Consider the following 24,621-nt stretch of genomic DNA (forward strand, 5'->3'; position numbering starts at 1 on the left):
TGGACAGCAAAGTTAGAGGGTCATCCTGAAACACCCCATTCTTGCCTGAGACAGGGAGTATCCTGGGGAAAGAGAATGTTTTAAAAGTAGGGCTGTGAAACGATTAAAAAATTAATTGCTATTGATCACAATTTTAATCGCACTGTTCAACAACAGAATACCAATTTAAATTTCTTATAAATATTTTTGGATGTTTTTCTACGTTTTCAAATATATTGATTTCAATTACAATGCAGAGTACAAAGTGTAGAGTGCTCACTTTAATATTTTTATTACAACTATTTGCACCGTAAAAAAGATAAACAGATAGTGCAATCTAAGTGTCGAAACATGATGGAGCATGCAAATGTTTAGCATATCTGGCACATAAATTCCTTGCAATGCCAGCTTCAAAAGTGCCATGTGAATGTCTTTTATCACTTTCAGGTGACATGGTAAATAAGAAGTGGGCAGCATTATCTGCTGTAAGTGTAAACAAACTTTAGCGATTGGCTAAACAAGTAGGACTGGGTGGACTTGTAGGCTCTAAAGTTTTACATTGTTTTGTTTTTGAGTGCAGTTATGTAAAAAAAAAAATTCTACATTTGTAAATTGCACTTTCACGATAAAGAGTTTGCACTACAGTACTTGTATGAGGTGAACTGAAAAATACTATTTCTTTTGTTTATCTTTTTTCAGTGCAAATAGTTAAAATTAATACGAAGTGAGCACTGTACACTTGGTATTCTCTGTTGTAATTGAAACCAATATATTTGAAAATGTAGAAAAACATCCAAACCTATTTATGATAAATTTAAAGTGCTATTATTAACAGGGCAATTAAATCTGGATTAATTGCAATTAATTTTTTTAATTGAGTTAATTTGTTTTGAGTTAATCTCTTGAGTTAACTGCAGTTAATTGACAGCCCTATTTAAAAGGCTTGTACTTTTACAGTTGTTCTTGTGAAGTGCAGGAAATGGCCCACCTTGATTATCACAACAAAAGGTTCTCCCTTCCTTCCCCCCACTCTCCTGCTGGTAATAGCTCACCTCTCCTGATCACTCTTGTTACAGTCTGTATGGTAATACCCATTGTTTCATGTTCTCTGTGTATATAAAATCTCCCCACTATATTTTCCACTGTATGCATCCGATGAAGTGAGCTGTAGCTCACGAAAGCTTATGCTCAAATAAATTTGTTAGTCTCTAAGGTGCCACAAGTACTTTTTTTCTTTTTAAGAACAAAACTGTTGCTGAAGCTGTTACAGAGTACCAGGGAATGTGATAAAGCCAGAAACATACTCTTTTTCTCTCACCTGATTTCCTGACCAATCCTTGGAGGGAGTGGAATGGGACAAAAAGGAATAGGGATGACATTTTGCCTATAGCTGAAGTAGGGAGTCAATGGCCTAGGTTTTATGGTCCCTACACCTTAACAAGAACCTTTAGACTTCAGTTTATCCAGTTTGCAAAGAGATCTAGATCTAACTTAGCTCATCCCACTGATGGTACTAATGACTCCTTGGTTGAAATTACTCCTGTAGTCTACTGTGGTTCTGTTCAACCAATTCACTTTAGTGTGGGAAAATTCCGTACATGGGCATTGTTTTAATGAATGAAATACAAGTTTCTACCCCTTTGCTTTTTTGGGCTTTACTCCAACTCTTAGGCTTTGTCTGCATGATAAGTCATCCATATAACTAAATCAGTTTAGAAACAGATTTAGTCAAGTTGGTGCAACCTCCTTGTGTAGACTCTTATTTTGCTTAGAGAACCTTTTTGATTTAGCTTAAGTTGGTGAGTAATTGGCTTAAGCTAAATGAATAATGCAGTCAAAACAAAATAGGAGGTTCACTTAAAAGGGGTTGCTCCAATTTAACTAAATCATTTCTGAACTGCTTTAGTTATATCCATGCAATTCTCACATAGACAAAACAAGGCCTTAGTTCCTCATTTGGGTCCAAGGATTGAGCGATGAGTGAGTGGAGAGGTTTTTTCTTTTGAAGAGAGGATTTCCCACATTGTCAGAAAAGTGCCCGTCTGTCTAGTCTGCATCTGATTGCTCAGAGGTCTAACTCCTTCAGGACAATTGTTTCCTGTCAGAGCATAAGTTGGTTCAAAGCGGGGATCCAAGACATTGAGGTTATTGGTGGCCTAACCACCAGGTAGTAGGACAAGACCAGCAGAGTCACTGTGGCAAGCCAAATACAGAGGAAACCATTGTGAGACTAAGGTTTTGTCTACACTACACAGCTTTTAGCGACAAGACCGTGACGCTAAAAGTCTGTCAGTGTAAATGCTGTCTGTCAGCACTTTTGCCAACAAAATACTTCCACTCCCCATGAGTGGGGTTTGTGTTGTTTACACTACCACTTGCTGCCACAAAACTTGTGTCTTTCGCGGGGGAAAAGGGGGGCTTTTTAAGCACCTGTGAACAACAAAAGTTGTGTCATTCAAGTGGCAGCGTAGACAAAGTCTAAGAATACATGATTTCCTTCCAATAACTAGAAACACTTATCACAGAACCCCAGGAGACTGGAGAGCTGTTGCTTCCAGTCTCAGTAAAGAAGAATGGAATTACACCCTTTCCAGAACAGAGGTCTCCCCTCGTTTTGCAAATATGAGGACACAGAGATTTGAAGAGTCCTCTGCTCCTCTGACAGTTCTGTACTGCCTTTATCTTCACACAGGAGAAGGAGCAACCAAGTTGACATTCTCATAGGAAAAACTACATGATTAAGGTAACAAATTTGTACGAACAGTTATCAGAATAGCTAAGAAATAACGTTCTTTTAAAAATAAGATGTAAAACTATATGTAAAAACAAAATAGACTTACTGGTTATCATTGCTCCAGATACAGAACCCAGAAATCCAATGCTGACCACAATGACAGAGATTAGTCTCCCCTGCCTATGCCTCTGCAGCATCACAAACATTAACACTCCCACAGCACCATGGACAAAGAGAGAGGAGAAGAGAGCCCATAGGAAAACCCAGTACCACATCTCTGAAAAGAAAGCAGTCAAATAAAAGTTAATATTCTGATGTATTATAAAGCAAGCCGTTTAGAAATACTGTATTTTATAATGACAGGTTTCAGAGGAACAGCCGTGTTAGTCTGTATTCGCAAAAAGAAAAGGAGTACTTTTCTATGATCAAAACCTTGATCTATGCAGGAAATAGCCCGACTTGATTATGTAAAGAGTTGTCACTTTGGATGGGCTAGCACCAGCAGGAGAGTGAATTTGTGTGGGGGGGTGGAGGGTGAGAAAACCTGGATTTGTGCTGGAAATGGCCCACCTGTTGATCACTTTAGATAAGCTATTACCAGCAGGACAGTGGGGTGGGAGGAGGTATTGTTTCATGATTTCTGTGTGTATATAAAGTCTGCTGCAGTTTCCATGGTAAACATCTGATGAAGTGAGCTGTAGCTCACGAAAGCTCATGCTCAAATAAATTGGTTAGTCTCTAAGGTGCCACAAGTACTCCTTTTCTTTTTGTGTATTTTATAAGACAAACATTGATTTCCGTCTTCAGAAGAAATCAATCTGAAAATAGCGGTATGTGCTCAAGACACTGTACCTATTAGGCCAAACATCTTAAAGAAACACCCCCAAGTATATCCAAAAATTCCAAGTAAAATTTGGGTCCACCTTCATCAGAAGAGCACCTCTGAAGCAACGTGTTTCCCTCAAGTTGTTTCTAAAACCAAATTTCATTGTACTTTCACGCTAATATATAGTATCTACTGTAGAACTATTCAACTATCACATGCAAACAAGCTTATCAAAAATATTTAACAAGGAAGCTTAAAAAGATGCAAAGATTAGTGATTTAAATGGGGAAAATAAGATGAAGGCTAGCACCTTAGCTAATCAAAAACTTAAATGAAGAGTTCTGACGAACAAATTCACCCCAAAGGAGCGGAATTTTTACTACAGTAGAACCTTGGAACCTCAGGAATGGAGGTTGGCCCGAACTTTGAAATGTTCCATAGCTCTGAAGCAAAAGTTTACGGACTTCAGCCATATGGCGGGGGGTGAGGGGGTTTGGGTTGGCAGCTGCAAAGGGGGTGTGGCGTGTCAGGGCTCCGGGTGGCTGTGGCTTCTGCCCTGGGGGAGAAGCAGGGCTCAGCACTTTAGACCTGTGAGGGGTGCTGGGGCTCAGGGCTTCAGCCCCACAGCTCCATTCCCAGCTTCCGCCCCACGGGGGGTGCTGGGGCTCAGGGCTCCCAACGGTTCCGCTTCCGGCTTCAGCTGGGGAGAGGGGTGCCAAGGCTCAGGGCTTTAGCTACAGAGGTAGCGCTGGGACTGGAACTGGTGCTCCCCTCATAGCTAAATCCCTGAGCCGCAGCGCCCCCTGTGGGGTTGAAGCCCCAACACCCTTTGTGAAGCTGAAACTGGGATCGGAGCCCCGGTGCTCCCAAGAGAAAGAAGCCCCCCGCCCCAGCTGCAACTACAAACCCCGTGGCTGAAGCCCTGAGCCTGGGTGCTAACGCTCTGAGGCAGTATAGTATTTGCTTTTTTGTTTTAGTCTGTGCTGCTGCCTGATTGAGGACTTCTGGTTCCACAGGATGTCCGGTTGACCGGTAAGTCCATAACTCTGGTGTTCATATCTCTGAGGTTCTACTGTACCTAAGTCAAAAACCTAATGTTTATAAAGAGTCAAATTACAAATGGTTTTTATATTTCTAGTTGCTTATTTACAATTAGTCAACAATGTCAGTCTAGTAATTTCTACTATTTCTTCAAAATATGCCGACATTATATTGTCACAGCTGGGTAACCACTAAAACTGAAGTTCTTAATGGTGTAATACATGTGCTTGAATACAAACAGGTTCCCCCTTTTAAATGTCAGATAAATGTTACTACTACTTTGAAAGTAAAGGAGCAGTAAGGATCATTGAAGGTATATGGGAATGAGAGAACTACTAAGAAATCAGAAAGGCCACTTAAGAATGCTCCCATTCACTCCAGTGCTACGTGCCTCAAACCCACAAATCTCCTGACTCTTTATGGGTGCTTATCCATCCCTTATTTGCATGCCAAAATCTCTAGCTTTCCCCTCAACTTCTAAAATGTAGTTATACATTAAAAACAAACAGTGAAAAGTTAGGGGTAGCATAAAGTATTTTTAAGAGACTGTCAAAAGATTGCCAAAGAACTAGATAACACTTATTGTAGTGAAAAAAAACAAACAAACCAAAAATCAATTAAAATTGAATTGATTGTACTAATCATGAAAACGAATTGTAGCATATTCCCTGTGTGTACTGTGACAAACCTCTGTCCTTGCCTCCCGTGGGTCCCACGTTTCCTGGCGGATTTCGCTAGCCTCAGAGGCTCACTGTGACCCTCCACGTAACCCTTCTCTCTCTAGAGACAAGGGTCACAGTCTATTGAGCCATTTTCATCATAAGCCAGCGAGGGAGGTGAAGAGAAGTTATCCGTCCTTGCACAGTCTCTGTTGTCTCCCAGTCTCAGTGATTAATCAGGGGGCAAAGGGCGTGGGGGGGAGCCCATGCCCACCCTCTACTCCGGGCTCCAGCCCAGGGACCCTAATAGTATCAGCTATGGTAGCTGACCTTTTAGAAACATGACATGTACAATTCCCTGGGCTACTTCCCCCACAGCAGCCCTCATTTCCTTAAGCTCCACTTCACCCTTACCCCCGGGCCTCCTTCCTTGTGCCTGATATGGTGTGTACTACTCAGTCTCTCCAACAGCGCAACTTCCTCCCACAGCTCCTGACATGCACACCTACCTGACTAACTGGGAGGCTTTTAACTAGTTTCAGACAGCCCCTGATTGACTTCAGGTGTCCCAATCAACCTAGCATTCTCCCTGCCTTCTGGAAAGTTCTTAATTGGCCCCAGGTGTCTTAATTGACCTGGAGCAGCTGCCACTTCACTTATCCTGGTACGAGGGATTTGTATAGCCTGGAGCTAATATATCTATCTCCCGCTACTTTTCTATAGCCATCTGACCTTGCCCCGTCACAGTACTTTATATTAATTTCAATAAAAGTCTCAAGTGAATGTTTAAAGTATAACACAGAACAGTACATATGGCAGGAATCAGGAAACCTTCCTACAAAGTATGGATCCAGTGTCCCATGAAGTACACAGGCCCTGCTTATGACCCACTGTAAAATGTGCTCTCTCTTTAACTGAATCCATTCAAGGTTGCCTTTTTAGAGCCTTTTCTACATTGTAAAATATACCCATTGCTGATGGTGCAACCAGCTGAACCAGTGCTGAACACAGTTTATCTGCAAGCATAGCCAAAAACATAAGTCTACAGCTCTGTTTCAGAAAATGATTAGTCAATCCCCATTTCTATGCATTAAAACTGCTGCTGCAGTCTTAGCCTGATATTACTACATTATTTTACAATCAGAAAGTTATTTTCACAGTTATAAGGGCTGCCAACTTTTCCTTTTTCCAATTCCATGGTCAAAGAACTACAAAAGAAACAGGATTGGATAGTGAGAGGATTTATAATTAAGAGCCTAAGCACTAGATGATCAAGAAACATTCCCAGAAGGTTTTTCTCTTGAATTTTCAGTATGAAGAGACAAGCTATTTGAATGGTATCCGCGCTGCAGTCTCAGCCAGGATTGTGTACCATCATGATAGTGTATTAATATAATACTGATATAAATGACCCCACAGAATAAGGTGCAAGAGTTGATAGCATCCACTGTTTTGGAAGAAGAAACTGTTCTGCTCTTGGTAAGTGTGCACCCCATGTGCTCAGGTTTGGATTCTTTTGGGTACCAGTGCCTGCTGAGTCTATACATGCACCCCATGTGTGTCCTCATATCTCCCACCCAAGAGCATAAAGATCCAGGCAATCCTAACTACCTCTCAGTTCCTTCGCCAATATAGAATCCAGGTGTTAAAAGACTCTGCAGTAGCAGGGAAGGAGAACTGGTCATAAAATATATATATCTGGACAACATCTCGAAGAACCACAGTTACCATAAGGCCTGAGCGTGGAGATGGTCCAGGTGAATTCCCCCATACTAGACTGGAAACGTCTGTCATCTGTGCGTTGGATGGCAATAGTGGAAATAAGGGTAAACCCTGCATACTTCTGGAGGATCTGTCCACCAATTTAAATATGATGGGATTTGGGGGTTAGTGGGATCTGCACTCTCATGTCTAGATGTCTGTTGAGTGGATATATAGACTTCAGCCACTCTTGCAAGCATTGAAGGTGAAGTCTGGCACGCAGAGTTATGAAAGTGTGAGAGGCCACATGCCCTAGGAGGCTGAGGCAAACTACTGATGTCTGAGGTTGGGCTTGTAACTGATTGACCAGACTTACTATGCAGTTGAATCTCAGATGAGGCAGATAAGCCTTTGCTGTGGTGGAGTCCAGTAATGCCTCTATAAACTCTATTGTTTGGGAAGGAAGTAAAACCAACTTTTCCTTGTTGACTGACTCGGAGGGAAGCAAAACACTGGAGTACCCGAAAAGGGCAAAAGTCACATGCTGAGTAAATCTCTCCCAAATGAGCCAGGCTGTCTAGGTAAGGAAAAACTTGGGTAACTTGTTTTCTGAGGTATGCTGCCACTACCACCAGGCATTTGATAAATGTCTTTGGGGCAAGACCTGAATACCAATTCTGCAGATGCACAGAGGGAATTATGGAGAACACAGTGATCATTCTTAAGATGAACCTGTGGATGAAGATGTTCAGCTGTTGCAAGTCTGTAACTGAATGTCAAACCCCTTTCTTCTTAAGTATTCAAAAGTAAGGGGAATAAAACCTGTTTCCCCTGTAATCTCGAGGGACTTCAACTGCTCCAAGACTTAGGGCAAGTCTATACTACAAAATTAAGTTGACTTAAGTTATGTGGATGTACACCCACCACAGTAGTTAAATTGGTTTGGCATGTCCACACCAGATCCTTCTGTCAGTGGTATGCGTCCTCACCAGGAGCGTTTGTTTGCACCGATTTACCTTGAAGTGTGGGGCACTGACAGCTGGAACAGTCAACGTAGTGTCTATGCTAACACAACGTAGTCAGGTCAACGCAGACCTAAGCACTACGTTGCTTGTGGAGGCAGAGTTAAGTTGGTGTAGTGGGTGATTTACAGCAGTGGGAGCAATATTGTAGTGCAGACACATACGTTGACCTAACCGTAGTGTAGACCAGCCTTAGAAATTATTCTACTTCTTGTTGTAGTGTGCTCTAGTTAGAAAGGTCTCTGAATATGGATGGGGAAGGGATAAGTGGGGTGTGAAGAGTCTGGAATTGAATGAATGGAGTACCCCACCTCTGCAATCTCCTGTACCCATCAGTCCATAGTTATGAGATGAAAAACTGTTCTCAAATTGAAGGAGGTGGGGGAAGGGAAGAGAGAATTCTTTAAGAAGTTATGTGGCTCCTAACTGAGGAGTCAAATCTGCTTTTTGAAAATGATGCTGCATAAGCAGCTGAAGAAGAAGAGACCGATGGCCTTCTCCTCTGCAATCTGACTCTTTTTGGACGCTTCAGACAGTCTGTGATGCAAGAAGCCTGGTTGTCTGATAGTGCTGAGGCCTAATCTGCCTTCGCCTGAGTGCTGATGTATACATTTACAAAGACCTCAATGTTGCCCTAGAATCTTTTAAGGAGCATAGGGCTTTTCCAGTCTTGGGACTAAACAATACAACATCGCTCAAATGGTAGGCCTTCAATTGCCACCTGGACTTCTTTAGGTATTCCAGAAGATTATAACAAAGATCTCCTTGTGGCTATCAAGACAGCTATGGACTTTGCTGCCGTGTCTTATCCAGTGCAGCTTGAAGAAGAGTATACCACCAGCATTCCTTCAGATGCAGGAGATTACAATTCTCCCTAACTCTCCAGAGGAAGTTTATGTAAAAATTTATCAGCACTATTCCAATTTAAGTAATTGTATTTTACTAATAAAACATGGTAATTAGCAATCATTTGTAAAATGGCTGATGAGCAGTTTTTTAGTCCCAACAAGTCCAGCTTTTTTGGTTCCTTGACATGGGTGTGGTCTTCGATGGTCACTGTTGTTTTGCCTTTTCATGAGCCATTACCAGGCACAGGTTGAGTGTAAAATTGTTCAAACCCTGCCGATAGGAACAGATGTTTCCTCTCTAGGCACTCAGGTGTAGGTGCCAGAGATGCTGTTGTCTGACATAGTAAGTTGGCTATTGTGATGCTACCAGGTCTAGTGCCAACTCTTGCCAAGGTTGCAGGCATTAGCTAAGATCTAACAAACTGATAGCTGGAGACCAGACCAGTTCACTTATGTGTTAGTATTGCTCAAAATAGGTATTAGTTTTATAACAATGTATACACTCTACAGAATGTTGGCAAGTTGCTGCATGTGTTAATCTTATTTATAATGTCTGTATTACATAAGAAAATATGGAAGTTTTACTTTGTAACTTTGAAAATGTTCACTCTAAACTTGTGAGCACAGATGGGAAGAGCGTTTCCCACCTCATGCATCCACAAGGGCAATCAAAATCAGATAGGCCATCAAGGAACATCGTAATATAAAGGATTGTGATATGGCCATATCACACCTTGGAAGTGCTACATGCAAGGAAGCTCATCTTATGGACTTGGAGGCTGAATGAAAGAAATAAAACAAAGACACAGGAACATTTTCCATCTCCTTGTTGTTTGAACTCTCACAGGGCCAAGACTAATTGAAGCTGGAGACCCCAAGGTGTTACTCCTGGGTCTGCCCTGAAAGACATTCTGAATTGACAGATCACCACAACTCTGTCATTCTTAGCATTGAGATTGCAACTTATTTGTGTGTATAAGTTTGCTTGCTTTAAGCTGTAAATAACATTCCTTTTCCTAGGCTACATCTACACTGCAGCCAGGCTCTAAGTTCTGAGATCAATCCATTGGTGATCGATTTAGTGGGTCTAGTGAAGACCCGGCAAATCGACAGCAGATAGCTCTCCAGTCGATCCCTGTACTCTACCTCTGACAAGAAGAATAAGGTAAGTCGTAGGGAGAGTTTCTCCCGTCGACACCCTGCGGTGCAGACCTCGTGGTAACTCAACCTAAGGTACGTCGACTACAGCTATGTTATTCACGTAGCTGGAGTTGCGTAGTGTAGGTCGACTTACCGCGGTAGAGTAGACATAGCCCTAGTTAATAAATCTTTAAGTTACTTTATTACAGGATTGGCTATAGGTGTTGTCTCTGGTGTAAGATCTAGGGTACCCACCGATCTGGGGCAAGTGATTGGTCTCTTGGGTCTTGAAGCAACCTGAATACTTCGTGATTTTTGGTGTAAGTGAACATTTACCACTAAGTCCAGCTTGCCTGAGTGGCAATATAGACTAGAGTGGCCCAGGGAATGGTCTATGACTCCATGGTGAGACTGTTACAACGATCCAGGAGTTCACATTTGTCATTGGCTTGGTGAACTCTAATTATAGAGCATACCACCAGTTTGGGGTGACTGCCCTCTTTTTGAGAGTCTGCCCTGAGGTAGGCACTTATGGTCATAAGCCACTCCAGACAGTGTGACAGCTGGCTCAAGCATGTTCTCATTTATTGGCATCACAAGATGTCCTCGCGGAGTAATATGCAATTTGTCAAGGAATTTATGAGATTTTCCCTAGAAAGCTTCCACTGGACTCTTGTGTCTGCCATGCAACAGAACAGCTCTTGAAAGGTCTGCATCAGGCTGCATGTTAGTGAAAGTGGGAACCAAAGTCTGATCATGTGACAAAAAAGAGATGGGAGCAAAAATGTTGTTCTCCTCAGCCTATGGATCCTCTTCTTCAGAGTCTTGCTCCTGTGACTATTCAGTTGGAAGGACTGCTGATTGGGCCACCTGCAATGCTCCCCATACTTTGACGGACAGAGGCACCTCATTCTGGCTGAAACTGTAGATGCTGACTTCCTGGCTGGCTGTAAGACCCATGGTACCCAGTAGGGCCAAGGGTGCTGATATAGGTATGCCCTAGGAGGCTAGGGGATAGGTACCATGGAGTCATGTCCCTTTTAAGCTTCTAGGCCTAAGGTATGTGCTCTAGTCTCCCTTTTCTGAAAGACAGCGATCAAAATGGCCTAGGACTTTGGGGAATATGTTGGTGACATCTCCCTGCTGCTATCTGAGCCAGAGGAAGAGAAAGAATACTCTCTTCTCTCTCTAAAGTTGAAGTAGTGTTAGCTGGAGTGCCAGGTGCTTACTCTGAACCCTAACGGATAGCACTGATGGACTGAGCATGGTTCTAGGATAGTGGTCGGTACCACAAGTGGAATTTTTACCACGACCTATGAATCCAAGACTCATTTGAACTGTCACCATAGGATTTGATCTTGGGTCACTTCTCAACCAGAGAGACAGGAACCTGTCCTCTGGGAGGCAGGCTGTTGATGATCAGCATATATATATATATTATATATATATATGCTGAGTGTCCTCAGATCTACAATAGGACAAAAAACCTCTCTTCTTGAGAATGAAGAAACACCTTGAGTAGAAGACTTTTCCCTTCAATTCTGGTGGAACTTCTATTACGACTTCTAGATGAAGTAACAAGGCTACTTCTGTATGTAACAAGCTCTTATGGGAAGGGTCCTTGAAAATGGTTGGAGAAAGAGGGTCGGTATAGGTAAAGAATGGAATGGGGGAGCCATGACAGTGATCTCCCGTCCGTACGTGAAATGTCATTGTAGATGACATGCAGTGGAATAAGGTGAGGAAACTTCCAAAGGTGATGCTCTCTAGACTGCATCCAAAGTGGCTCCCAATGGTACCATCAAATTGGCTGACATGTTGTGGGAGGGGTGTATTGCTGAGGAAGGCTGGCATCCTCTGCTGTATCTTCCTGGCATGGTCACGTCTCAGTATGTTATTTAGGTTGCGTAGGATGGTAAGATAGTGCCTATTGTCTTGAATAGGGCTGAAGGCAATATGACTTGCAGTATGGTGGTGGGGTGTAAATCCACAAAGAGCAAAGGTTGAACTGAGTCCTTGAATGAGCGGACAGGTAGAGCTCTAAACTCATTGAACAGGCCTAAGCCCTCAAAAGGCAAGTCCTCAATCGTGGCCTGTGCTTCTCTAAAGGGCCAAAAGAAATCTGATGAGGTTCAATAAGGATAAGTGCAGGGTCCTGCACTTAGGATGGAAGAACCCAATGCACAGCTACAGACTAGGGACCGAATGGCTAGGCAGCAGTTCTGCGGAAAAGGACCTAGGGGTGACAGTGGACGAGAAGCTGGATATGAGCCAGCAGTGTGCCCTTGTTGCCAAGAAGGCCAATGGCATTTTGGGATGTATAAGTAGGGGCATAGCGAGCAGATCGAGGGACGTGATCATCCCCCTCTATTTGACATTGGTGAGGCCTCATCTGGAGTACTGTGTCCAGTTTTGGGCCCCACACTACAAGAAGGATGTGGATAAATTAGAGAGAGTCCAGCAAAGGGCAACAAAAATGATTAGGGGTCTGGAACACATGACTTATGAGGAGAGGCTGAGGGAACTGGGATTGTTTAGTCTGCAGAAGAGAAGAATGAGGGGGGATTTGATAGCTGCTTTCAACTACCTGAGAGGTAGTTCCAGAAAGGATGGTTCTAGACTATTCTCAGTGGTGGAAGAGGACAGGACAAGGAGTAATGGTCTCAAGCTGCAGTGGGGGAGGTTTAGGTTGGATATTAGGAAAAACTTTTTCACTAGGAGGGTGGTGAAACACTGGAATAAGTTGCCTAGGGAGGTGGTGGAATCTCCTTCCTTAGAAGTTTTTAAGGTCAGGCTTGACAAAGCCCTGGCTGGGATGATTTAATTGGGTATGGATCCTGCTTTTGAGCAGGGGGTTGGACTAGATGACCTCCTGAGGTCCCCTCCAACCCTGATATTCTATGATTCTATGCCTGAAGCCAAGAGACTTGGTACATTGTCACCATAGTGGCCACAGACCAGGCTGCAGTGTCTGAGGCATCCATTGCTGCCTGTAGGGTTGTCTTGGCCACTAATTTGACTACCTTAACTAAGTCTTTAAAGTTTCCTCTCTGCTGTCATGCTGGAGCTTTGTGACAAAGGAAGTCACCCTGTCCCGTGTTAGAAAGTCATAACTGAGCAGTAAGGCTTTAACAGTTAGCCACACGCAACTATAAGAAAGCGGACTGTATGACTTTGTCCCCAAAAGATCAAAGCCTTTTGTGGTTCTTGTCCTTGGGGACACACTTACTCAATTTTGACTTTTCTTGTACTTCAGACACAATTAAGGAGCCCAGATTGGGGTGACCAAAGAAGTACTCAAATCCTGTGAGAGGTACCTGTTACCTCTCCTCAGTTTGTTTTGCAGCAGGCATTATGGCAGCTGGTATCTGCCACAGGGCCTTGGCCAGGTCAAGCAGTCCCTCACTAACAGGAAAGGCATCCTACTTGGACTCGAAATTAACAAGATTTAAAACAGCTTGAAGAATATGCTGTTTTGAAAGGCTTTGAAAACAGACTCCGGATAAAACTTTCAAACTTGAGCATCTAAAGTTACACATCTAAGTAACTGGTCTGATTTTCCACAGATGCTGAGTGCTCACAGCAAGTTCAGTATACAGTATCTCAGGGGGGTGGAAGATGTATTTAGCTGCCTATGTTTTAGGTATCCAAGTTCAAAAATTTTGATTTGGCTGGTTTGCCTGTAGTTGACTGGTTGGTCATATTCGTTCAAGATCAAATATAGTAATGGAAGTTTAGGAAAAAACACAAAGATACTGCCAATTGAAATCCAGTCAGGTTTTTGTTTGTTTAAAATAGACAGGCTGGGGGAAAGTGGGGGGGGGGGGGGGAGAACAAGGAAAGGTCTATAATCACTAGAAAGAACACTTCTCTCAGAGACGTAGAATTGAAACCAGGAGTCCCAAATCTCAGTATTCCTGTTGTCAGCAAATATTTGTGAAACCCACTGGCAAAATGTCTTTCATCCCTCTCTAGTGCCTGATCCACCTATTCAGCCTGCTACAGCTACCAGTTTGTTAGCTCAAGTGGTCTGTGCTTGGGATGAAAAGATCCAAACCGCACTGATGACTCAATTTGGGTTCAATATAGCTCCCTGTGATTAAAAAAAAAAAAACCAACCTCTTTAAAATTTAAACATTACATAAAAAAGAACTACATTGAAAAATGCAAAGGCTGCAAAATCCAACACCCAAAAGTTAGGAAATACCAGGAGGTTGCTAATGAAATCCCCTTGTTCTTATGAATTATGACAGTCTTATTATACAATCACATACATTTTTTTCCACAAGACCACTGCCTCATTCAGTGCACAGCATAGATGGGGCTCTGGAAATAGCTTAGGGTTGGGTAATGAATGAGGCTGTCATCTGTAGAATCCCTACCTCATTTGTTGCAGAAGTTAGATGGTATGGAATGAATAAAGCAGGGGTTGCAGGAAGAGGAAAGCAAAGTCTTATGCTTAAGGAAGCTGAAAGCCACCCTAGAGAATTAGATTCTATCCCTGCCACTGCCACAGAGATTCTATGTGATGTTAGTGAAGTCACTTAAACCAAAATGTTCTCAGTTGGCCTCTAGCTGTGTTTTTCTTTTTCTGGGTGCCCATGAGACACCTGGGACCAGATCTGCACAAGTGTGAGCACTCACAACTATAACTGAAGTCAACTGGAACTGTGCTTTGAACAAATAATATGTTATAAAAATGGCTATAAAATGCTAAGTTTTCTGGGGGAAACACAGGTCCTAGGTGTCTCAAACTGGGCACCCAAAATTAGTGGATACTCGACAATTTTGGCCTTCATCTTTCTATGCCCTTAGTAGAATTGATATACCACCGCCTAGTCACACAAGTGTGTTGTGCAGATAAATTCATTAATGTTTGTGAAGCACTCAGATACTACAACAGCTAATTAGAAAATACCCAGGATAAAATTCTTAATTTTGTATTCAGTCCAGGGTTTGAATAGGGTGCAGTAAATAAACCCAAGGCCATACACCAGATGAATATTAAAGACTACTCACTCGCTGAATGAGGCAAGGCTTCTGCAGGAAAACTAGTATTCAATCATAATGCATATGCTCAAGAGGGCCAAACTCTGGTTGCACAGGCAAACTGAAGCCTGGCATTTCGTAGAAGTGCTTCACTTTGCAATTTTAACATAGTGGCTTTTTTTCCTTTCTTTTTTATATAATTGTAGGATAAGTTATTGCCAGAAGAATAATACTGTTGCTCCACAATGTTGTATTAAGGCAGATAAAAATTCCTCAAAGACAATATAATGTCTAAAAAAAGAGGAGCCTGGAACATAAGCCATACTAGATTATTATTATTTTAAACAACTGACAGGGCAAAATTTTTGCTCAGTTAGCTGGGCTCTTCGAAGTGCCCAACAGGTTTTGAAGTGAAGGTGGTTTTCTATTTTCTGCACAAGGCTAATAAACTTTAGGCCTGATTTTCAGCGAAGCCAAGTAACACCAGCTCTCAAAAGTCAAGAATTCAAAGTGCTCAATGATTCTAAAAATCATGCATTTTTAAAAGGAAACAGAATGTCCATAGTAAACTGTGGAGACTAAAGTTGAGATTAACATAACATACTCCGACTTTAGAAGGTGTAATCACTCACTCTCCAGCAAGAATTTTTCAAATTCCCTCTCTAAGCAGGGATGTAGAGAAAGAGAATGAGGTATAGTGCAGGGATGGGGAAAACAAAACTAACGCAGGTGCATGAAGCTTAAATCCTTGGAATATGCAACAACAGGAAAACATGCAGAAAAGATATACAACAGTTACATGGGGTAGTGGAAATAAATGCTGCAGTTTCCTTGACTAAAGAGGTAATCTTTAAACATAATACATTTTAATGTAGCCTAAAAGTTCAGTCAAACTGTTCAGCAAACCTTCACTTTGTTTATATAAACTTTGCAGTCTTATATAAACATAACCATTACAAGGTCAATCTGTTCATCTAACTAAGATAGGCCTCTGAGGACAAAACCAGTTTGATTCCTGAAGTCAATACGTAAGGGTCTTCTTGAATGCATTCTTAGGGCGAGATTTCTTTGTAGATACCTTTAAAATGTCTTTCCTCACTCCATCCAAGAAGTCTCCTCTTACACACTGTACATGTCAAAGGTAGAATGAAATGCTTTACACTCAGTTGAGTTAAAAAATTCTCATAAATGCAGCAGGAGAACAAGTGAAGTAATGGTCAGCAAGCAAACCACTCATTCATGTATCCACCTTTCTCTCTGTATGGAGAGTCACTGTACCCAACTCTAAAGCAATTTATTCTACCTCTGTCAAATATTTTGAGGGAAGGTTTGTTTGATATATATATAATTTATTTATTTTACAATAAAATCACAGTTTATAGGTCTCACTAACATTAGCTGCTGAGTACGATTTAAAATAAAATAAAAACAACATTTAAGTCCCTAAATGCATATCCACGCAAGTCACAGTTTATATAAAGAGTGAAACACAAAATTCCTCAAAACTATTCAATATTATGCTACGAAAGTCACTCACTGTCAGCAATAGGTGTCAGCAACAGAGAAAGCAGAACATGTTTTAACTGCAATTGTAAATTAAGTACTAAGTGTATTCCACACACCTTTAGAAACTGCCAGATCCAATACTGACACCAATTGGTAGAATATACAGGTTTTAATTTTTTACTATTCATTAAAGTAAAAAGAGTGCCAGCTCTAAAAATAAATTACACAGCCTTTCACTAAATTCCATATAAGCATAAATGATGACCCTCATTACTTACTACTCAGCAATTAACTCAGATTCACAAAGACTAAGTGGATACAGTAAAACCGAACACAAACTTGGGGAAGACTATCAACTTGATCCTGCATCACTTACATTTGGTTATATACTCGGGGGGGTTTAGTATCTAGTCTTCAAAGTTAGAAACTATATGCTATGGTGGTGCTGTATAGCTATTTAGCTTTCTTCCAAATCCCCTCCAGACTTGATGCACACTGGGCATCAAGTGGACACTGGGCCCAACAGCAACAAACTGAGGGAAAGCATGGTTTCAAGGAGGACTGGAGGAAAAAAACCACATGATAAACAGCAACCCTTCTACAACCTTTGTATGCTGAATGATTAATACAGAAATCTACTTTGTCAGGTAAGAAAAACTCCCCTAGGACTAATGATGAAACTTTAAGAGGAAATATGCCACAGAAGCATCTATCACACTCTGGCATCCTTTTCCCTTAAAGGCGGCTTGGAATCCAGGATTTAAATTTTAATAAAACATAGTTAACTTTCCAATAGTTATGTTTGCATATATTCAGTGTATTTTTATTATTACTACTACTACATGTATTCAGGCTTCCAAGGCTTGAAAAGTTTACTTTATGTCCAGTACTCTAAGGAAAAAAACCTACTAGTCAAGTTGAAAATCCTGTTACCCTTCCCTCCAAAGTCATGCCCCCTATGATTTATAGAGAGAAGAGAAATATATTTTATACTTTGTTTTATTGTCAATGTTTCAATTTGCTGCATTGAAAAAATTTAAGTATGTCTCTTGCTTCTATTATGACTTCTTTCTACTTCCTCACTTTATTCAACTTTCTTATTTTCCTACAATACATTATGGTGTATTGCCAAAAGCAAGTGGATTTTTCAAGCCTTGCATGCTTATTATGATAAAACCTCAACATTTAAAAGAAAAGCACATATCTAGCAACTCAAGCCACAACTACATCAATGGAAAAAACATGGTGACGGGGGAGAGGAGCAGACAACTTATTTCAAAACCAGATTACTAATATTAATCTCTCAATGCTACGTAGTATGTTGTACAGCAGAAATCCAGACCCCGTTTAGTTCAGCACTCCCTCCTAGTCCAATCATACTTACATAGGAAATACTTGCCCAATAAGAGCACCACCACTCCAAAACTTTTGCCTATCAACACAACCAACAATCAATTGATGTGCCCTACATCCCATGCAAACCAGGTGACACTGTGCTCTTCAGTGTCAAAGAAAAACTAGGTTTCATAGTAGCAGCTGTGTTAGTCTGTATCTGCAAAAAGAAAAGGAGTACTTGTGGCACCTTAGAGACTAAGATGCATCCGATGAAGTGAGCTGTAGCTCACGTAAGCTTATGCTCAAAAAAATGTGTTAGTCTCAAAGGTACCACAGGTACTCCTTTTTTAAAGAAAAACTAGTGGGCAGAGTGTAGTAGGATGCGAAAGTTCAGAGTTTATTGAGGCCATCCCTCCCCCGAGGTTCCTTGCAACAGTTTCATTAGCATAGATAGTACTGGGCTAAGGCAAAGAGAGTCCCCCAGATAAACCTCCACAGTACTGGACCAGGCTCACTTTCCTCCAGATGAGTCTGGCAGTCAGCAGTCTCTGCACAGGCCCTTTCCTTGGGGAGCAGAAATAGGAGATATTGGGCGGTCCTCTTTCCTTTTTAACTGCCCCTTCATCCCCTGACAGCAAGCCCAAGTGTAGCGTGGAGGGGCTTAATGGGCCCCCTCATCAACCTTTCCTGGCTCAGTGTGGGCTTGCCAGCCCTCATCATCACACCTGGCCCCTTCCCGTGACCAGCCCCCAGAGATGAAGGAAACCACTCACTGTCAGCCCTCGCTTACCACAAGTGGAGGCAAAAGCGAAGCCCCCCCCCCCCCTACTGCTCTGCCAGTGATGTGGGACCCCACCGACGCTTACGGGGCCTCTGCCTTTAACAGGATCCCCGCGCTTATCCCATTTCGGAGTCCCGCCCTTTGCCCTGAGTCACCCCCGCCCCACGGGTCGGGTTCAGGCGAGAGCAGCGTGCACAGCCACCCTGCATGCCCCTCCCCGCCGCCGGGTCCCGGGGGGGCGGGGGCTGGGCCGGTTACCGGTGAGGCTCCGCAGCACGGTGCCGTGCGCCCACAGACTCAGCACTTGCTGCACCGACAGGTTGATCATGGAGTTGTCTCCCGCTTCCGCCTTCATCTTCCCCGGGGGGCTCCCCGCCTCCTCCGCTGCTCCTCAGCCGCCAGGGGCTGGCGGCGGCCGGGTCGCGGCGACAGCGGGGCGGCCGAGCTCCTTCCGCGCCCAGGCGGCTGCTGCAGGCCGACGGCGAGGGGGCCGGAGCGCTGGACTCCAAGGCGGCAGCAGCCTCCCCGCGGCGGGGGAGACATTGAGGACGGAGAGGGGTCGTGGAGGGGGCCGCTGGCTCGCCGCCTCCGGCTCGGCCCGGGGCCTCCTCAGGGGCAGGGGACGGGTCGGCGGGGCTCCGAGCCGGTGGGCGGGAGGCGGGGGTCGGCGGGGCGGGAGGCCCCCACCTCCCTCCTCAGCCTCTTCCTCATCATCGCCCCAGCCGCCAGCATCACCTGAGGCGGGGGTGGAGGCGCCCGCGAGGCAGACACGGAGCAACCGCCACCCCGGCTCTGAACCGCTTTGCGCGCGCCGGCCACCCTCGCGCCACCCCCTGCAGTGCACGAGCCGGCGTCAGCGAGGGACGCAACGGTAAGCGCGTGTGCGCTCGACGCTCGGAGGGAAACCTTCTGACTGCGCAGGCGCGAATCACTCCCTCTCCCCCGCTCTCTCTTGGGGGAGGCGAGAAGTGGCGGGCTGGTGCCTGCGTGCTGAGAGCGCAATTGGGTTTCATTGCAATGGGGGTGTGGCGTCTCCCTTTGCCCAGCCCTGGAGGCATCGCATCCGCGTACCCATCCTGTGCCCACCCACCCCATTTCTGCAGCCAGTAGGTCTTCCACCTGTTGCCACAAGCACATGCTGCTGCACCTGCAGGCTTGAGGTGGTTTCCATCATCTACAGGGTTTACAGTTTGGTTCAAAGGCTCTCAGCACCCTAACATTTTTTCCAGCACCCCTGCCACCACTCCTACACCTGGGGAGCTAGCCTTTTTAGTGCTGCCCCCAGGTGTTAGTGCCTGCACTTTTAGCTGCCAGAGTGGTGCCCACACACCTGTCCCATTACTGGGGTTCTGGTATGGTGGTACAAGCAGCCTGCTGCCCCTAGTGAATAGTGCCTGCATTAGGGCAACCAGAACCATCCTCACATCTGAGGCAGTAGCAAAACTCCCATTGACTTAAATAAGATCAAGTCCCTCATCTCCAGAGCTCAGATTTCCACAGCACTAAGCATTCCAGGAGGATAGTTAAAACTTCTATTTTAAAACAAATTAAATGTAATCTAATGCTGGTACAGGAGCTGCAACTTGGTCAGCAACAGAAGAGTCAAGGTGTACACACCCTCGTTTGTAAAAAGCATGACTATTAATGTAGCACAAGCTTTTGCTATTATTTAGTTTGATAGCTTTGAATCTGTCTTTATCTGATAGAGCATTTACCATCATTAAACTATGTAATACAAGAATAAAATTCACAAAAGAATGAGCTCTCCCTGCACTTGTCCACAGTAGTAACAATTAGTGCTCAAAATAGCACCATCTATGATGTCTCTGTGGCACTAACACTACCCACATTAATCCCACAGATAATTACCCTATAGTCTCAAACTACCCCTTCTGCCAGCTGCTTGCGGGGCGGAGTGGGGAAGAGTCTTTTTGACTCAGGCTTTAAGGCCAGAAGGGACCATCATGATCATCTACTCTGACCTTCTGCACATTGTAGGACACAGAACCTCACCCACTCACTCTTGTAATAGACCCTTAACCTCTGGCTGAGTTACTAAAGTCCTCAAATCATGATTTAAAGTCTTCAAGTTACAGAGAATCCACCATTTACAGTAGTTCAAACCTGCAAGTGACCCCTGCCCCATGCTGCAGAGGAAGGCAAAACAAAAAAAACCCACCAGGGTTTTTGCTGATCTGATCCTGGGGAACCAACCCCAAATATGGCAAACAAGTCCCAGCAACCAGACAAATGGGAAAGTATTCTTTGTAGTAACTTGGAGCCCTCCCCATCTAGTGTCCCATCAACAGCTGTTGGAGGTATTTGCTACTTGCAGTTGCAGATTGATTACATGCCATTGTAAGCAGTCCCATCATACCATTGCCTCCATAAACCTATCAATCTCGGTCTTGAAGCCAGTTAGATTTTTTGCCCTAGTATGCCACTTGGAAGGCTGTTCCAGAACTTCACTCCTCCGATGGTTAGAAACCTTTGTCTAATTTCAAGCCTAAACTTGTTGATGGCCAGTTTATATCCATTTGTTCTTCTATCAACATTGGCACTTACCAGGGAGGCGGAGGAGTTATTTAATTATTTATCCCTCTGATGTATTTATAGAGAGCAATCATATCTCCCCTCAGACTTCTTTTAGTTAGGCTAAACAAGCCAAGCTCTTTGAGTCTCCTCTTATAAGGTAGGTTTTCCATTCCTCTGATCATCCTAGCAGTCCTTCTCTGGACCTGTTCCAGTTTAAATTAATCAAACATGGGAGCATGGGCAGCCGGTGACTCGGCCGCCTGGGGAGGCTAACCCCCGGCCCCTCCCCTTGTGCCCAAGGCCTCGCCCCACCCCTTCTGCCCCACCTCCTTTTACCTCCCCCTTCCCCGCAGGAGCCCAAAGCACTCCCACAGCGGCCTCAGCCCCAGGGTAGCCCCCAGTCCTAGTGCTCAGGTGGCCAGCGCCGGGCAGGCAGCACGGCCCAGCACCAGCCGCCCTGGCGGCCGCCAATCACTGCAGGAGGCACCAAGTACACTGGCCTGGGCGCAGGGCCACAGTAGGCTATTTGGGGAGGCAAAGCCTCCCCTTGGCTATGATACCCGCTGCCCATGCATGGAAGACCAGGACTGCACATAATATTACAGAGGAGGTCTCACCAGTGCTGTGTATAATGGTACTAATATTTCCGTCTCTATGGAAATACCTCATCTGATGCATCCTAGGACTGCATTAGCCTTTTTCACTTTTGCATCACAGTAGCTGCTCATAGTCATCTTGTGATCAACCAATACATCCAAGTCTTTTGCCTCCTCTGTCGCTTCCGACTGATATGTCACCAATTTATAGCAAAAATCGTTCTTGTTAGCCCCTAAATGCATGACCTTGCACTTTGGACTATTAAGTTTCATCTCGTTTTTATTACTCTGGTTTTCAAGGTCCTCCAGATCTTCTTGTATGATATTCCAGTCCTCCTCCCTATTGGTAATACCTTCCAACTTTTGTCATCTGAAAATTTTATTAACACATTCCTACTTTTTGTGCCAAGGTCATTAATAAAAATGTTAAATGCAATAGGTCCCAAGACCGATCCCTGAGGAACTCCACTAGTAACCTCCCTCCAGCCTGACAGTTCACCTTTCACTAGGAAAGGTTATAGCACTCACCCAAGATGTAGGAGACCCAGTTTAAATCCTCCCATTGCCTGAGTTGGAGCAGGGATTTGAACGCACACTTCCAGAGAATGCCCTAACCATTGGGCTATGGAATATTCTGGGATGTCTCTCTCAATCTTTCCTGTTGAAGCTGTTCCACTTTGTATAAATAATTAAATTTTCATAGGGTCAGAAAGCATGTTAGAATGACTATATCCCAGTGGTTAGTGTACTTACCCGTGATGAAGGAAACCCAAATTCACATCCCTGTTCCAATAACTATAAACCTCTCCCCCCCGACCACCACCACCACCTTTTTGGGAAAAGGATTCGGTGTCTAACTCCATGAGAGGGTTCATGGCTGTGGATCCCAAGCAGAGATAGGTACCTCCTTCTGGCCCAGACTTAGGCCACACCTCTTTCCTTAGCATTTCCTATTGGCTAGTTTAGGTGAGAATGGGGATCCCCATTCTCAGGCATCTGATTCTCTCCATGCAGTCCACAGTCAGCCAGCATGCCTAACCTGGAGCTGTGGATTCCATTAGGCGGCAGCATGTCTAAAGTTAGGTGTTGCAACACTGAGCCCAAGTCCCTTTTATGGATCTATCACCTTGTGTCCAAGACTTGTGTAAAGACCCTTCATACCACTTATGTTCCAAAGTGGGGTTGTGGAGAAAAAGCAGCATAGAGACAAATCTGCATCCGTGTGCTATAGAAGGTAGCAGAGGACTTAGGCTCATTAGCTAGGGGATCTATAATTACGTGGCTCCAGTGGTCCTACGCCCCCTACTAGCCATGGGGATGCTATTCCAGCCCACAGGCTTCAGCAGTAGTTGCTAGATGCTGTGCTGCAGGTCCATAGCCTGCCTTTGGACTTGAGGGTGGATTTTGCTCTCCAGGCCCCATGCTCGTCACCTGCATAGAAGCCTCTGGCTTTGTGGGTGTGAAATAGAGCTGTGGAGGAACTGGAATTTCCATCCTGCAGAAAAATTTGCATTTAAAAAAATTCTGAATCAGAACAAAACAGAGTCAGAAATGTGAAGCTTTCTGTGGAATTGAAATCTTCAAAAATTCCATTTGAGACGAATCAAAATGGAATTTTTCAAAAAAGTCTGGGCCAACAAGCTGGTTCCCAAGCCACCTTGCTGGCTTGGGAGCAGGAAGCCTGGCAGCTGGGGAGCCCATAGGACTGCCAGGTGGGCACCCAAGGGAGCTGGCCACCCAGGAAGCTGGGGGGCCCACCAAGCAGCCAGCCTGTCTGGTTTCCATCTAAAGTTTAGACAGAATAGACATGTTCCTGCAAAAATTTTTAATTATGTTCAACTGGAATTTTTGCCATGGAAAAATTGTTTTCAGAAAATTTTCAACTAGCTTTAGTGTGTAATGAATGTCGCCTAATGAGAGCCAAATACATCAATGAGGCTGTCCAGGTCTTCAAGCTGTGATCCAGGGGAGAGTCTTCAGTGCTGTCTATTTCAGAAGTGAAACAGCAGAGACATCCAGTCACTGTGCCAAAGTAGCTCCCAAGGTTGAGGAACAACCCACAGAAGAAGGCCTTGAACACACCCACAGGATCTATATTAACTTTCCTCCTCCTCCTCCTCCTCCTCCCTGTGATGGCCATGTCCGGGAATTATCACAAGGCTCTGCCCTGTCCCAGCACCTGGCACTAGAGGGGTCAGGTTGCATTAGACATAAAAGGATGGAGAGTCATATGCCACCCGGTAGGGCTCATCTGTGCAGCCTTGCTTGTCAACACTGCTCATCTGTGCAGCCTTTTCTCTCCTCCACCTCATTGTTCCCCCTTCCTCATCACTTGACTATTATGGCATCTACCATGGTTTTCATCCTTCCTCTCATGAATCCTAGTGATGCCCATCTTGTTTTGCTGCAATGGGATCAAGCAGCTGAAGAAGAGACCTGTGTAGCTCGAAAGCATGTCTTTTTCACCAGCGGCATTTGGTCCAGTAAAAGGTATTGCCTCCCCAGCCTTGTTTTGGTGGTAATTAACTATAGCTGTTGGGAAAGTTCTAGGCTTCTTGGGTTGTGGTTTGAACAAGCAGAAGGTGTCAAAACTTAGCTTCAAAGATCCATGTGGAAAATAAACTCTCTGGTGGAAGGAATATAGAAAAAGAAAACACTTAAATCATCATGTAATTTGTAATTTAACAGACAGGGGACTTGCTTACTGTTTGAGTTTACAGTACTAGTAACAAGCTTTTTCCAAGAAATCAATACTAAAAATTACTGTAAAGTTATCAGTAGGAAAGGCGAACTTTCTCATCTATTTCAGAAACATAAGTCCACCTCTTACACATTGTCACTTAAACCAGCAGTACAAACTCAAAAGAAACATCTTCAGCTACATGGGGAGATGAGCAGAAGAATGTTTGTTCAGTGCCCTCTGGTGGCT

At 44.0% G+C, this 24,621-nt stretch overlaps 2 protein-coding genes across 5 annotated transcripts in view; one reads left to right on the forward strand and one right to left on the reverse strand.

Annotated features, from left to right (window-relative positions):
- Positions 1 to 19,459, reverse strand: part of TMEM170B (transmembrane protein 170B) — a 36,586-nt gene extending 17,127 nt beyond the window's left edge. Inside the window, exons 1-2 of the mRNA XM_073332056.1 lie at positions 18,820 to 19,459; positions 2,820 to 2,990 (exon numbers count right to left, since the gene is read on the reverse strand). Coding sequence (XP_073188157.1) covers positions 2,820 to 2,990; positions 18,820 to 18,916 — 268 coding nt within the window. The 5' untranslated portion in view covers positions 18,917 to 19,459. The remainder of the gene's footprint in view (positions 1 to 2,819; positions 2,991 to 18,819) is intronic.
- LOC140906997 (uncharacterized) overlaps positions 18,688 to 24,621 on the forward strand; it is a 49,854-nt gene continuing 43,920 nt past the window's right edge. For all 4 annotated transcript variants that reach the window (XM_073332052.1, XM_073332055.1, XM_073332054.1 and 1 more), the window contains exon 1: positions 18,688 to 19,432. In XM_073332052.1, coding sequence (XP_073188153.1) covers positions 18,888 to 19,432 — 545 coding nt within the window. In that variant the 5' untranslated portion in view covers positions 18,688 to 18,887. The remainder of the gene's footprint in view (positions 19,433 to 24,621) is intronic.

The sequence above is a fragment of the Lepidochelys kempii genome, chromosome 2, assembly GCF_965140265.1.
Source record: "Lepidochelys kempii isolate rLepKem1 chromosome 2, rLepKem1.hap2, whole genome shotgun sequence".
Classification (NCBI taxonomy): Eukaryota; Metazoa; Chordata; order Testudines; family Cheloniidae; genus Lepidochelys; species Lepidochelys kempii.